Raw genomic sequence first — 16,923 nt, 5'->3', positions numbered from 1 at the left:
TGATGCTAATTACACTGGTTTCTGTGCTGCCATATAGTAATTAGCTGTATTAATTACTAATCAGTCTTATATTGTGACATTTCTATTCTATGTGTACTGTATATTTTGAGTGGGTCCCTAAGCTAAGTAAGTGACAGCAGCACAGAGCATGTGCAGTGAATCAGCAGAAAAGAAGATGGTGAGCTACTGGGGCATCTTTGGAGACACAGATCTTTACTGCTAAATGGTTGTGGTTGCCTTGGGTTGGTACAGAAACATAATGTACAACATTTCTAGCTACTTCTTTAGTTCGCCTTTAGTTCTCCTTTAAGGTTTACCGGTCAAGAGAATGACTTATTATCTATTAAACAAGAATGTTGTAATTTTGCAGAGAAGAACAAAACAGTTTATTTACAAAAGACAAACCCTAATACATGCGATATACTCCTGTGCCCCTGTTGGTTGGACTCTGTTTAGACCTTGCAGCAATGAACAAATTATTGTAAATTAAATTGAGTCATTAGAGTAACATTATACAGTCATTTTACTGTTCATATAATCATTTATTAAGTATTTTATTTATTATCATTGGCAAAACTTTTTTTTTTCAATTTTGCCTGGATTTTACCCAAAGCATGTGTTTTTAATAAAGTTGTACATTCTTGTATAGTGACTTTCATTCTAAAGAGTCCGTTGTTGAGATTGGGTTGGTATGGCATTTATTTCTATTTCTTTTACAATAAACAACAAAAGATGATATACGTTTGTCCATTGTTGTTGTTGCAGATTCCCAGGAAGGAAGCTACAAGTCAGATGTGAACAGTAAACCAAGGAAGGAAAGAACAGCATTTACAAAAGAACAAATCAGAGAGCTAGAAGCTGAATTTGCTCACCACAACTACCTGACAAGATTGAGAAGATATGAAATAGCAGTGAACTTGGATCTTACAGAAAGACAGGTATTTGCAATATCTATTTCATTGTTTTCTATAAGAAGTATAAGAACTGAACATAAGTTAAGAGGTCTCATATACCCTCTCAGAACTATACACATGCCATACAAGGCCAACTGCCAACCCCAATATATGCACCTATAGTATCATTTATTTATGTATTTCTTTACATTTTGAATGCCTGGTGGTTTCCCTTATGAAATAGTGTAAAGCTGCTGAAACTTCAAGGCAATTTGATATAGATGTCTATACTGAGACCTTTATGAAACCCAGAAAATGACTCAATTTAAAAAAAAAATGGAATTTTTGAATTTTAATTTTTTAAACTTAAAATCAGACGGATGCTTATTTATCAAAAAACTTAAATCATGAAATCTTAATTGATTAGAAAACACAAAAAAGTGAATGCAGTAAATTGCATTTACGCATCATTTTAGTCTACCATTTTTCAAAAACATTTTAAAAACTTAAATTTTGCCTCACTCGCTGTCATTTACAAACACTGGCCAAATTTGTACCTAGACAGTAACCTATGGCAACCAATCAGATGCATGCATTCATTGCTCTACCTGCAGCTCACTGAGAAAAGCTAGTCACTGATTGGTTGCCATAGGTGCAAATTTTCCCAATTTGAGACCCGGTGCAACTCTTACATGAACTCGCCAATTTTTAGATGTCAAGTGTTTACATTTGAGTTTTTTGTGCTTAATAAATCACAAATATTTGATTTTTGAAAATAAAAAAAAAAGTGGAATCACGGTAAAAACTCGAGTTTAAACTTTAATAAATATGCCTCTTAGCATCGACAGTTTTAAATGCTGTTTATTGTGCCACAATGAGCCCCCCTAGCACTAATACTGTTACCATTATATTTGTATTTGACTGGCTACCAGAATGGATTGGATCTGATCATTGTAAATGTTCTACTATTATATTGCATTGGTCAGAAAAGGTCCCAATTAAACAAACAATATGCATAAATAGTGATGGACGAATTTCTCCCATTTCGCTTCGTCAAAAAATTTCCCATGAAATTCACGAAACAGCGAAAAATTTGCGAAACTCGTATTTTGCCGCCCGTATAAATTAGCTTCAATTTTGCCGATCATGTCAATTTTGATGCCGGCGTTAAAGTCAATGAGCGTCCCTTTAGTGTTGATACATGAAGGTTTTGATGCAAGAGACTTTGCAGACGAACATAGAAATTCACCACAAATTCGCGCCTGGCGAATTTATTTGCCCATCACTATGTATAAAATGAAAACAGTAAACTTAATACAGAAGCCACTTCTGTAAAACTTTACAGTTACACAATGTGGGGCAGAGCCTTCTTATTTTTTAAAAATTTTTGTTGAAGTTTTGATGGCCAGTTTCCCATCAGTTGCAGTTCATTAAATTATCTTTTCACTTATGGATAAATGTGTGCCTGCCAAATACTGTAAGAGAGAGTATCCCAACATTCTTACTCTGATGATAAAGGCAGGCTGTCACTTCTCCAAGTGGTAACGTCATGTGAGGCGTGTCCACTGTTATTTGTGGGTTCTAATAAATCTAGATCACATATTACACAAAGAGAAGAGGAATACAGTGATAAAGTAATATTATATACATTGTTAGGAAAAAGCCAAATGGGAAATGTCAAGTAAAGTCAGAGGATAATTTAGGAGGATAATACTAAGGGGTACATTTACTTACTCGAGTGAAGGAATAGAATGAAAAATACTTCAAATTTCGAAGTATTTTTTTGGCTACTTCGACCATCGAATTGGCTACTTTGACTTTCGACTACGACTTTGAATCAAACGATTCAAACTAAAAATCGTTCGACTATTCGACCATTCGATAGTCGAAGTACTGCCTCTTTAAAAAAAACTTTGACCCCCTACTTCGCCACCTAAAACCTACTGAGCATCAATGTTAGCCTATGGGGAAGGTCCCCATAGGCTTTCTAACCAATTACGTTCAATTCGAAGGATTTAATCGTTCGATCGAACGACTATTCCTTCGATCGTTCGAAGATCGCTAAATCCTTCGACTTCGATATTAGAAGTCGAATAACGAGTGTTAATTAACCCTCGATATTCGACCCTAAGTAAATGTGCCCCTTTATATTTGCTAATCAGTGAGGATTTTGCATATTAATTGTCGAAGAAAAGAGTAGAAAGCTGGGGACTGACAAAATCACTGTAGGCATTGCTTACATTTTCAAGGGAAAATCATTATGCTGTCTATAGGAATGTGCAAATTATTAACTGCAAATGTAAAGCAGATGACCCATGCTTTAAAAAAATCCTTAAAAAAGAATTAGAAAAGGCACAATACCAAGAAACAAGGGAGTTCCCACCATTTTCTACAGTGATGAAAACAGGTGTTTCCAGTTCTCCATTTAACTTTTTGTGTGCCAAGGCTGAGACAAGCACACAGGCAACTATCTAGGGCACCTTTATGCATGGACAAAGCAAAAGGGTCCTCATGTGAAAGAACATAAATGAAATAGTCAATATACACCCTTTGATAACTGAACAACTCCTTGTACCATAAATGCTACTTACTACATTAGGGGTCATGGCATCCAATGGGAAAATAAAGCTGGTGAAATGAGGCCTTCTGTCAGTATAATAATCTAACTCTATCTCCACTGCTTCTATGTGTGTTTGGGGCTGGCATTTGTAAAATTGTAGAATCAACATCAATCACTGGGGTTCAATATAAATAAAATATTACATTAAACATTATTTTTGAATTAGAGGAAGGCATTTCCAAGGCATCATTTCAAAAGGGTTTTCTTGTTAAGGCCAAACAATTTCACCACTAGAGGGCCCATATATTTCTGATTCTTATCAGAGCAACTATTGCTGCTCTGTCTCTTATAGTTTGATACATATATTGTGCACAGTGACATATGTCTTTATGGTTTACTCAACATTTCTAGAATGGTACATTTAAACATCACTTTAAATTGGAGTATGTTTTCCTTTTAAGCATAGTTCATACATCCATACAGATATGATTAACCAAGGGGAGGCTGGCAGTTAAAGAGTCACAAAAAGAATTTCTTTTTAAAGAAAACGACTCTGTAGTAATCATTGTGCCTTTATAAACAATAATGTTTCTGGCCAGCAGGAAAGTGATGGAAACACTGAGCTTTCCAAGAGAAAGAAGAAATGTAATACTCCAAACCCCCTAACCCACCTCGTCTGTTAGAATAACTTGAAACCTTCACATTTCTAAACCATGCTGTTATTTTAGATTGCATTACACTACAGATGTCTAGTCCACCACAATCCAAGAGATGTATGACTACAACTCCCTTAACAGTCTAAAACCTTTGAATGATGCTTGCAATACCTGGAGAAACTCATGATTATTATTATTATTAATAATAATAACAATAATAATAATATTTCTTTATAAAGTGAGAACATATTCCCCAGCACTGTGCAATAAATGTTGTATTCATAAGGAGGTTATTTACTAAACTCCCATCAGGCTTTTTGTGGCAAAACTTTTTCTTTTTTTTTTTTTAAACTAAATTTTTTTGAGATTTATTAAAGCAGCAAAAAGTCAGAATCTGAAAATTTGTCATCTCAGACCTGTCGAGGTTGTGTATAATTCAATGGCAGAGCTCTCTGTCCTATTTTGAAATTTCTGTGGCCTGTGCTAGAATTAGCCCATTTCTCGGATTCCGGGAAAATCGTACAAATCGGGAATTTGCTTGATTTTATCAGGTTTTTACCCAAACTCATTAAATCAAGCTTTTTTAATAATAAATAGATTCTAGTTCGGTTGGACTTATTTAAATTAAGAAAAATTGCATATAAAAAAAACCCAATAACCAATACAAAAGGTAAAGAAGAGAGTCCTGTCACTTACAATCACAAAACATCTAAGACTTTCAGACTGCTGACATAGAATGTGTATTTTCTACCATATACATTACAAAGTCTGTTTTAGTTTTTGTTTAGTTTTTGTAATGGGACCACTCTTAGAAAGAAGAAGAGATTTGCAGTACGATTTCCAACTAAATGATAAAAATAGCATTCCATAAATAAAAACGCTTGTGTGCAAGGTAATGCATTCATATTCCACAACCTATTTAAGCAACAGCTTAATCATCAGTATGAGGACAGGATGCCAACCAAGATTGCTGACTAAGGGAAACATGCTAGTTAGCAGATGCACCCAACAGATCTGCAAATGCTGATTTAGAAGTAGTTTTAATACCATCTTTACTGCTACTGACAACTTGTATTTCATTTCCATTTACTACTATGGAATGGTACAGTAAACGTTGGCAAGGTAACCCAAGCACTAAATTTAGGAATGTTTCCTTTGATATTTGAGATTAAAGTACTGTAACTGCACAACAGTATAGCTTGCCAGAAGTATTTATATATGGATAGTTTAGCACAGTTTGTCTATGAATTTTATTTTAACCAATACTTAATTATTCTTACATTTAATTTATAAAGCATACACCAACGTGCAGCACCGCATTTTGCAGCACTTTACTAAAAATAACCTACAGAAAGTTATAGTGTAGGTGCCATAACATGTTGAATGTTATGTTGAACATGCAGAGTGATTGGAACAGGGGAGTGGGATATATATGTAGATAATAAAACATTATTTGAATGATGATTATCATTATTGAACCAGACTTGAATTTGGTTGTAATTTGAACTAATGTGTCATAATTACTCAAAGAAAAGAAAATACTCCCTTGATACATTACTGTCATTCCATATTTTGAATTAAATTAATGTAAATGTCCTCAGTGTAAATACAGTTCCTTAACGACCACAAGTGCAAGTATGTTTGACCTCACATGGCTGCATTGTGAGTTGGCACAATGAACCCCAAATTGCACTTTGTCCTCTGCATAAGTAAACAAGCTAAATGTATTTGTTCTTGATCCATCATCAGCATTTGCTACAATTGTCGGTATATTCTCCAAAGCAGCCTACCCACAATCTACATTTACATATAGCGGAAGTATCAAATAGTTTATTGAAAACAATCCTACACTAAACTGTTGCATTAATGGATATTCCTTGAGTCAAAAATATGTCTTCCTTATATATACGCCATGGGTGACTTTATCTGTATCCTCCTCTTGTTTGCATTGTTTTGAATAAGCCTGATTTCATAAGGCTTTCCTTAGGATTTCCTTTAGACATTAATCTTCCTGTTAGAGGACAGATGGCCCCTTCAGCAATTGTACCATTGTGATTCTCATCACAGGGGAGTTGGCCAAGACATGCAGGGAAGACACGCACTGGTCTTGCCCTAAGATTTTTCAGCTAATATCTAATATGAATGGGTTACAGTCCAAAGACAGTTTTCTATATAACTACAATTGTAGTAGAGCATTGGTACATTTACAGTACTTAACCTCATTTATCCCCTCACTGCAGCATGGGGTTGCTAGGAAAGTACATTAATAATATATCTGGAAATCCAGCTGAACATCTAATTACATTGTTCTACATTTAATATAAAGAGTGTTCAGTTGTTTTGAACTTGAAACTGGTGAAATAAGTCACATACAGAGACAGTAAAAAAAGAGGACCAAGAGCACAATCTAAGAATAAAAGATGTATAACGTACATGGAGGCAGATTTAAGGGATTACACCCAAAATATAACTAAGAAAATATATATATTTTTAGGTATTTATTCCAAAACTAGGAGCTCATGATTATTGGAGACAAAAAATGAAGATGAACTGATTCAGTGTTATTGGCATTTATTGTAGAATTTGCTGTTATTATTATTTGCTGTTTTTATTATTTGCTGTTTTTTTGCTGATAAGCATAGTTTAATAGATTGCACATGTTGGCGATTGTATTGTGTTTTATAATCATTTATTATTTCAAATTAATAAATTGTTTAATCATTATTTTTTAAAGGTCAAAGTTTGGTTCCAAAACCGAAGAATGAAATGGAAGCGAGTAAAAGGGGGCCAACAAGGTGCTGCCGCTAGAGAAAAGGAACTGGTGAATGTAAAAAAAGGAACTCTTCTACCTTCTGAGCTTTCTGGGATCAGATCAAGTAGTCTTCAGCATACAGCTGACTCATTAACCAATGATGATAGCCGTGATAGTGATCAAAGCTCTGAACATGCACATTTGTGATTCCAAAAAAACAAAAGACTTTCAAGCAGTTTTGTTCTCAGGAAGAAATTGCTACATGGCAAGACTTATTCAAGCAATGTCTATGTACACAGATATTCTGCTGAACTAATCTGTTTGTAATTTTTTTTTGAAGAGTTTACTTAAATACCACACTAATGTCTTAAATACATGATTATGAAGAAGGAAAACTGGTTTGGAACATTCCAACACTTAAATGATTACAAAGCTGATGACTATGGGCAGGTATACTTGCTTTAGCTTGCACTGATGTTTACTCAGAAAACAGTTTACTTAATACAAAGATAGTTTTCACTTTCAAAAAGGCAGTGATAAAAATCTGCTATTTTATAAGCAAAACGAAAACAAACTAAATAAATATAAATTTTTAGCTCTGTAAATATTCATATCGCAGTATCACTATGTTCACTACTTTTGCAATGCATTCATGTATGAAGTAAGCATTGAACAAAAAAAGACATTTCAATACGACTTGTATCCTTCTCTCTTTAACGCTCTTCAGTCCTGCACATGAGTTCAACTTGGAAATATTTATATTATTAAACTGGCTTCCTCAAGGAGATGTAGTTTTCTATTGTGATGTCAGGAATATCCATACTTATCTGCCACTTATCTGGCCTAACTGTATTTCTAACATCTGCTAAATGAATGTTACTGAGACTAGAATATCTTACTTTGTTACTGCAAACAAAGACAAAATCAAATTTACAGTTCAACAGAATGGTGAACAGTTGCCACAGATAATGCAGCTCCCTTGGAACCCTTTTGTGTAATGCTGTGTAACATTGAAAGTACTTTTCCATTATTCAGACCAAGACGAGACCAGACCAAGAAAAAAAAAAATAGTTGTTAAAATTAGAGACAAGAAGAATATTATATTTTATGCATGGCCATCCACTTGTTCTAACTTTAAAGGCAAATGCTCAGGGGAATATTTTTGAAAGTCAGTGGCATAAATAACACCACCCACGGGACAGCACCGCAAAAGCCACCAGATCCCCCGTCACCGTATCTGCCAGGGTTTAAACAGAGCTTTCGCACCTTCCCGTTCTGGCTGGAATAAATCAAAGATGGTCATGCTTGCCACCTGTCGAACGTACAGCCATCTTTGATTTTTTTCCATTGAAGTTTCAGCAAGGTGGAAGAGGCAGAGAGAGAGATAAGCACAGTTAGAAGAAAAGTGTGGTATTCAGCTTGGTGAGAAAATGCTTTCAAGCTATCAATGCAGTGCCGAGTGGCCATTTCTGCAGTCATTTTACTGTCAAGTCTGGAGTTAATGGAGACCATTGAACATATTTGCAGTGATCTTAATGGCAAGTCTGGGATTTTTTGCAAGGTATACATGTGCTTCATTAGTTCTCCAAGGGGGAGGGACCCCCCATGTTTGTCTGCAGTGGGGGCCCTCAAACTCTAGTTACGCCACTGATGAAAGTATTGAAGTACAGTCACTTTAAAGTCATGTACACCATGTAGAATATTGTGTAATTATTGAAATACAATACATAGCAATATTGTGGTGTAAAAGGAGTTATTAATTTGGAAAGAAACGGGTAAAACCATCTTGACTGCCACAACTTTTTGCATAGCATTTTATACCATTTTTTCAGGCCAGAATTCATCATTGCCTGAATTTTCTGTCTTGTAGTCTGACTAGTGTGATTTATGGTGTACACTTTGGTTTTAGTCGGGCATTAAATAAAATACAATGATTATTCCTTTTGTAGTGGATTATCTCCAAAATTGTGGTGCATGGTGTTGATTCACCAGTAAGCACTATAAAAGAGATTGTCGTGTATTTTTCACTGAATTTACTCCTTTTTGGGTGTAGAATATTTCACAAGGCTTTCTAAATGTGCCCATTTAGCAAGCAGAAGCCACAAAGACATTAGCGCAAAGCAAATGACTGGGAAAAGAGATCAGAGTGTTCAGTACAAGTTAAACCAGCAAATTCTTGACAATTATTGAGCACTAGCACAAAAAGACATTTGCTCAAGGCACTGTTATTATACTTTGTCACTCGTTTACTGAATTTACAGTGCAGCCAATAGTAAAAATCAGTCTATTCCACATCCTGGACTCCCACCCACATTCACGCAAACAGAATCTGCAGCAGCTGTGGCCAGACAGGTTAGATGACTGTAGGTTTGGGAGGAGGGGGAAACTAAACTGGGACTATATGTCAGACTGGGGACTGCCTGAGGAAACAAAACAGGGATCAGCCAGGGGAGACAGACAAGGCATAAATGGGCTGGATAAATTAGCAGGTGATCAGTGTAACAGATTGGGGGTCCAGCTGAGGAAACAAACAGGAGATCAGGAAGAGGAGACAGACAGGTATCATTGGATTGGGGAAATTAGCAGATGATTTGTGTGAAAGATGGGGCAATTCAGCTGAGGAAACAAACGGGATCAGGACGGAGAGACAGGCAGGATATGACTGAACATGGATTCTAAAGATCTACGAATACATAATATTTCATGCAACTCATTCACAAGCAAAACCAGCAGAGCCTTGAGGTCCCTCTTAGTCTAGGTAGTTGAAAAGTACCCAAACTACTCACTTTGTTTGCATAAAGGTGGATACAAAACAATTAAGGTTGCACTTATTAATGTGTACTGATTAAAAGAACAAAGCCAAAATAAAAGCTAGCAATGCATTGTCTTTACTTTGTAAAAAATGTTCAATAAAATTCTCTTTAACTACCATACACTGGCTTTGTCTAAATGTCAAAAAGTTGTACAAAAATCTTATACTTTTTAAAATGATTCTTCTTTCTGAAAGTGGGTGTAGTAAAATAATAACAGATTTGTGCTTTAAAAATGATTTCCATATTGCCATTGTGATCTCTGGTTACCAAGTTACATGCTGATCCCAAAATGTGAAAGTGTGAGAAGGGCAGCCTATAGATACCAGTGGGTACAGATCCCATTAGTGAAACCTAGCAGACCCGACTCCTGAACAAATTTGTGGAGGTATAGTTCTGCAGTTAACACAACTTAATAGCTAGAAAATTCGTAGTCTTAAAACATGGAACAGCCAATATCCCTTACAGAATCAGAACTTGTACTACTTTTGTAAGTATTATCATTATTATTATTGTTATTAATGGATCCCTAACCAAAATGTAAGTGGATATACTGTTTGTGGTGGAGAAATAGCCAATCCTTAATATAAAAGTAAAGGAAAAGTAAATAAATCATATTTCTTTGGATCATTTCATGTGCCTTGTAAGGCACTTCCAGCAGTAAAAAATGAGGCGTATTTAATTTCTGGTGGAATATTTAGATTTCTGCTAATGAAATGGCTCATGGTGGGCCCTGGCAAATGCTCCTTTTGTCCATTTATTACATTTGCCCAGAGTGTGAGACACTATTACATCAATAATTCAGCCCACAGCTCCCTCCAGCGCAGAAGAAATAGAGCTTAGACTTAGAACCAGTAGGATGAACAACACCAAGAAGTAAAGCAATACATATCTGAAGGGTGATTATGAAAATGGATTTTAACAATGGGGCTAAAAACTGCACTGAATTAATTTTTGTAAGATCCATTATGCAAATCTCTAGCATTGCCCTTTCCTATAGCTCCGATTCAAATAAATTATTGTTATTGCTCAAGGATTTACTTTATTTCTATAATATACATGATTGAAGGAACAGTAACACTGAAAAATAAAAGTAATTAAAAATATAATGCAGTGTTGCCCTGCACTGGTAAAACACAACTTCAGGGTTCAGAAACACAACTATTGTTTAAATAAATAAGCTGCTGTGTAACAATGGAGGCAGCTAAAGGCTCAAGTTACACTGCAGATAACAGATAAGCTCTGTACAACATCTGGTATCCACTATTTAACCTGTGCAATATAGCCTTTTTTCAATTTCCACCATTGCTACACAGCAGCTTGCTTATATCAACTATAGTAGTGTTTCTGAAGCAAACACAACAGTTTTACCAGTGCAGGGCAACAGTTCATGATATTTTCATTACTTTAAAACACTTTTAATTTTTGGTATTACTGTTCCTTTAAATATTTTAAGTTTTTTCTAAAGCATGGTGTTCCATATTATTGAAATAACCCTGATCTGAGAAATCCCCTATGTTGATGCATTCTGGATGACTGATCCTATATTAATAGAATATTTATAGATGTGAGTGTCTATTATAAGCCTCTTAAAATAGGTTTTCGATGGTTTTTAGTATTTCTTATCTGGAAAGGGACACATTTCACAAGCATTTCCTAATGTATTGTAAACATCCCATTTTATGGAAGAGTTTTATTAGCCACTAGCCATTGTACTTTGTTGTAATTATCCAGTGATCAAAGTTGACCACACACCAAACTCTATGATAGCATTTGCATGTATGGACCCCTAAAATAATTATTGGCCAAAATGCAAACCTGGATGATGTGTGCTTTAATATTACTAAGTTAAAACTGGTTGAAAAAAGACAAAGTCCATCAAGTTGAACCCTTCAAAATGAAACCCAGCATCCATACACACACCCCTCCATACCTTCACATAAATTATATATACCCATACCTATACTAACTATAGAGTTTAATATCATAATAGCCTTTCATATTATGTCTGCCACTCTTAAAGGCATTAACTGAATCAGCCATCACAACATGACCCGGCAGTGCATTCCACAACCTCACTGTCCTGACTGTGAAGAACCCCCTACGTTGCTTCAAATGAAAGTTCTTTTCTTCTAGTCTAAAGGGGTGGCCTCTGGTACGGTGATCCACTTTATGGCTAAAAAGGTCCCTTGCTATTTGTCTATAACGTCCTCTAATGTACTTGTAAAGTGTAATCATGTCCCCTTACAGTCTACCCTCATAATTTAATTCTGCCATCCCTCCAACCAGTTTAGCTTAGTCTCTGCACTCTCCAGCTCATTTATATCCCTCTGAAGGACTGGAGTCCAAAACTGCACTGCCCTTTTTATGCAAGACAGAACTTTATTTGCTTTAGTAGCCACAGAATGACACTGCCCAGAATTAGACAACATATTACCTACAAAAAAAAACAGATCCTTCTCAGTTAAGGAAACTCCCAACACACTGCTATTTAGTGTATAACTTGCATTTATATTATTTTTGCCAAAGTGCGTAACCTTGCATTTATCAACATTGATCCTCATTTTCCAGTTTTCTGCCCAGTTTACCAACTTAGTCAAGAAATACAATGATGCAAATATTTGATCAAACCATGTGTGACAAAATTGTGCTACTGTTGTTTGGCACTGTTGGATTGATATTCAACGACTTGTGTCGCCTAGTGAAGTTTTCTCCTTATTTACCTCGAAATGGACATTCTGGAGTACAAGACATAGAGTCTGGTAGCTATAAAGATCTTGAAGACTTTTTATATCTCCCCTACAGTGATGGGCGAATTTGTTCGAGACGCCGGCGTCAAAAACGAGACACCGGCGCCGTTTTGCGAATTTTTCTCTGTTTTGCGAATTTCGCAGGAAATTCATGAATTTTTTGGAGAAGCGAAACGTTGCAAATTCGCCCATCACTACTCCCCTACTTTTCTTCTAGGAATGTCTCCAAATATTACATTGATTTCCGTATCAGCTATGATAATAGGCAGAATTTAGAATACCCTTAAAGAACTAACCCCTAAAAATAAATATTATTAGAATAGCCATACAGTATTTTATATACTGAACTTATTGAACCAACCTAAAGGTTCAGAATTACTATAGTAGTAATAATTTCAGGCCTTCAAAGTTGTACCAGGGGTTTCCCATCTTGGATTTTGTTAGGAGTGTCTGTGAAACGCACATGCTCAGTGGGCTTTGAGCATCTGATGAGAAGCTAAGCTTAGGGGTGGTCAGAAATCATCAAGCAGAAAATGACGGTTACCTGTCACATACCTGTTACATAAAGGGCTGATTAAATTCAGATGCTAATTGTGCTGGTTTCTGATCTACCATGCAATCTGAATTATTTACTAATTATTTACTTATAATGTGACATTGGTCATTAAGTACACTAAATGACAGATTTACAGAGCATGCGCAATGAATAAGCATTAAAGAAGATGGGGAGCTACTGCTAAATGACCGTGGTTGCTTTGGGCTGGTACAGAAGCCCAAAACATAATGTACAACATTTCTGCTCCACTTCTTTAATTAAGCTTTAGTTCTCCTTTAATGCAAAAAAGACACCAGCTCCAGGCCTATAGTGCCATCTAAAGGAAGCCTTTTGGTTTAATGTGCAACTAACAAATACAAGAATATAAAAATATTCCCTAATTTACATATAGACATGGAAAAATGTGCATAAATAATATAATTTGGCGAAATACAAAGTTTGCTATATGTCTAGTCACATATAGCAACCAATATGCAAGTAACATTTACTGGTCATTTGCTTAAAAGCTAGCATCTTATTGGTTGCTATGGGTTTACTGCACCCAGGCAAACTTTTATTATATTGGGACAATCATTTGTATGCATTGCTGTTTGGAGTACATAAGAAAAACCTGGCCTAACAAGACCTTAGGAGTATCTGAGGAATCATTTTTACTTCAACAGAATTGCCCATTCTTCATAGTATCCTATGTTAGACTGTCAACAACAGCAAATAGAAAAAAAACATATTTTTAATAATCATTGAACAATAAAGACAGTTTTTGTGGCTCCACTAGTTCCACTAATCAACTGGTTAAAAGAGATTTACAGCAACTGGTATGGACGCATCAGACACATGGAAATTGAGAAGTATATCTATCTAACAGCACACTAGCTTTCTCTCAATACTCTGTATATGCAGGGACTGCAAAAGAAAGACACAGTGGAGTTGGTAAAGAAAAAAAGTACCAGTTTTTCACCAGTTTGAATGGTAGTTTACAAAGAACGGTGCTTAACACTTTAATTACCACATAAAGCTACTTTTAATAAACCATCTAGAAGAACTAAAGCTTTTGGCAGGGCCATCTGTTAAAACCACCGGAATTTGGAAGCAGTTTAGCAGTAGATGTAGCTATTAGTGGAAGCAAGGTTTAAAATCCATTATCACAAATTTCCATAGATACTGCCAACATTATCTAATAGATGCAGTAAGACATCAGCTATACAAACCATTGCAGATCCATCCATTCTCATTGTTTACTCACCTCATATAAAGCACACATAGAAAGGGTCAGTAATGTGACATTTCTCTTGCAAACATTGACTGTCTTTTGGACATATATAATGGTCATTTGTTTCCTGTATACTCAGCTTACTTACATTGGTCAAATCAGATGAGCGCACCAAAAAATCTATTATATGATTTAATAGGCATGATGACTAGGGATGTAGCGAACTGTTCGCCGGCGAACTTGTTCGCGCGAACTTCGACCGTTCGCGTCCGCCGAATGTTCGCGAACGTCGCGCGATGTTCGCATTTTGAGTTCGCGTTCGATTCGAATACAAATCGTTCGACCATTCGACCATTCGAATTCCTTCGACCGCTAAAATTCGAACGATTTCCATTCGTTCGAACGATTGTAAGCATTCGATCGAATGAAAAGCATTCGATCGAATGCTTCGATCGTTCGATTCGAATGAAAATCGTACGATCGAACGATTAAAATCCTTTGATCGTTCGGATCGAACGATTTTAGCAGGTGTTCGAAGTTCGCGAACGTTCGCATTTTTTGCCGGTGTTCGCGAACGGCGTTCGCGAACACCAAATCGGCAGTTCGCTACATCCCTAATGATGACAGCATTATTAACAACAATTTTGATAATATAATCTTTGGTTATATTATATCTTGATTAAAGGATGCAGCTTTGAACACATAAATTATAGAAAACTAATTTTAAGAGAGGACAAAAATCATGCAAAATAATATGCAAGTTCAGTGCAAAGAGTGTCTAGTATGCCTTTCTTTCTGTCTATAGACAGCAAGTGGCTAACGCTAGCGACTTTTCGCCAGAAATCACATCTGCAGGGACATTGCCAATTCATAGGGCAGATGACAATTCTTTAGTGAAAGAGACCTTCACTAGCGTTCATTCGCACTCTATCGCCAGGCGACTTTTCGTTTAGGTGAATGGTCGTTGCTCCGCAAATACACCAATGTACGGATTTTACTGAACGTTACCTCTTTCGATAAAGTTGACTTCGCCACCTCAGACCAGACGAACTGCTAAAGGAAGCTAGATCTTCCTCAATCTTATGTCACTGACATCATATCCTGTCTGCCCGAAAATGCATTAAAGTTGAAAAAACGCTGGTGACTTTTACTTTTTTTTTTTAAGCGGGATTGACTGCAAAAGTCCTAACAAACTTTTTTGGGTTAACATTTTTCCCCAGACATTTGAGGACCATGGAAAATTCATTTTACAGTGGGCTCATGTCTAGGGCATTATATGATCTCTTTTGTCTTTATTAAGGTTCCTTGGTCATTTATAATAAAAAGTGGCCACTTCAAGCATGTGCACCAACATCTCTAATAAAGACGTCCATACAACTTTAATCAACCCATTCAAATTGACCTAAGCGTAAGATCACTAGCGACTTTTTGCTTGGCATAAATAAATGCTGGTGAATCTTCGCTATGAAATGCTCAAAATGAAGAAGTATTGCTAGTGAAAAGTCACCAGTGTTCGGTGCCCAGTACACAACTTTGCATTTTAGTGAGTTAGTATAGTTGCACCTGGCGAAGTGTGCGACAATTCGCCCTTTAGTAAATCTGCCCCTTTGAGTCCAAAGAAAGGCAACTATGCTGGTAAAGGGTATGGGAAATGACAGTTATCATGAAAAATTATAGTTAGGGAGAATAGGTATTTCAGGGGAGCTGTGATAACTATGTATACATGTATAAGGGGGCCATATTATAATCTCTCTAATGTTTTATTTAGCAAAGATCCTTCCAGCAGACATGAGGGCATCCAATTTGTTTAGAAGAAAGGAGTTTCAATCTTAATATTCGGAAAGGGTTTTTAACAGTCAAAGCTGTGCAATTTCTCACTGAATCAGTTGCTTTGGCACATACATTATATAGCTGGATGGCTTTTTATCAAGAGAGGTTTATTGAAAGTAGTTCTAAGTACCAAACTGATCCAGGGATAGGTCCAACTGCCATCTTGGAGTTAGGAAGGAATCTTTCCCCCTTCTAAGGCAAATTGGAGAAACTTCAGAATGTATTTTTCACCTTCCTGTTTTTATATAGACATAAAGGGGCACATTTACAAAGCTCGAGTGAAGGATTCGAATTAAAAAAACTTCGAATTTCGAAGTGTTTTTTGGGCTACTTCGACCATCAAATGGGCTACTTCGACCTTCGACTACTACTTCGACTTCGAATCGAACGATTCAAACTAAAAATCGTTCGACTATTCGACCATTCGATAATCGAAGTACTGTCTCTTTAAGAAAAACTTCGACCCCCTACTTCGGCAGCTAAAAGCTACCGAAGTCAATGTTAGCCTATGGGGAAGGTCCCCATAGGCTTGCCTGAGATTTTTTGATCGAAGGATATTCCTTCGATCGTTGGATTAAAATCCTTCGAATCATTCGATTCGAAGGATTTAATCGTTCGATCGAACGAATAATCCTTCGATCGTTCGATCGCAGGATTTGCGCTAAATCGTTCGACTTCGATATTCGAGGTTGAACGATTTTAGTTCCTAGTCGAATATTGAGGGTTAATTAACCCTCGATATTCGACCCTTCATACATTTGCCCCAAAAGGTTGAACTTGACAGTCTTGTCATTTTTCAACCCAAGTTACTATTTTTGTGTTCCACAAAACAGCGATATATGAGATAACTTTTACATCTCGATAAAAGGTTTTATTTTTTAACTAACAAGGAAATAACAAAAGGAA

The 16,923-nt window shown here is 36.2% G+C and overlaps 1 protein-coding gene across 1 annotated transcript in view; it reads left to right on the top strand.

The window, feature by feature from the left end:
* meox2.S (mesenchyme homeobox 2 S homeolog) overlaps positions 1 to 9,792 on the top strand; it is a 72,778-nt gene extending 62,986 nt beyond the window's left edge. Inside the window, 2 exon segments of the mRNA NM_001087204.1 lie at positions 766 to 938; positions 6,844 to 9,792. Coding sequence (NP_001080673.1) covers positions 766 to 938; positions 6,844 to 7,068 — 398 coding nt within the window. The 3' untranslated portion in view covers positions 7,069 to 9,792.
* Positions 9,793 to 16,923: the final 7,131 nt, after the last annotated feature.

The sequence above is a fragment of the Xenopus laevis genome, chromosome 6S, assembly GCF_017654675.1.
Source record: "Xenopus laevis strain J_2021 chromosome 6S, Xenopus_laevis_v10.1, whole genome shotgun sequence".
Lineage (NCBI taxonomy): Eukaryota > Metazoa > Chordata > Amphibia > Anura > Pipidae > Xenopus > Xenopus laevis.
This window is presented reverse-complemented; position numbering and strand designations above follow the sequence as displayed.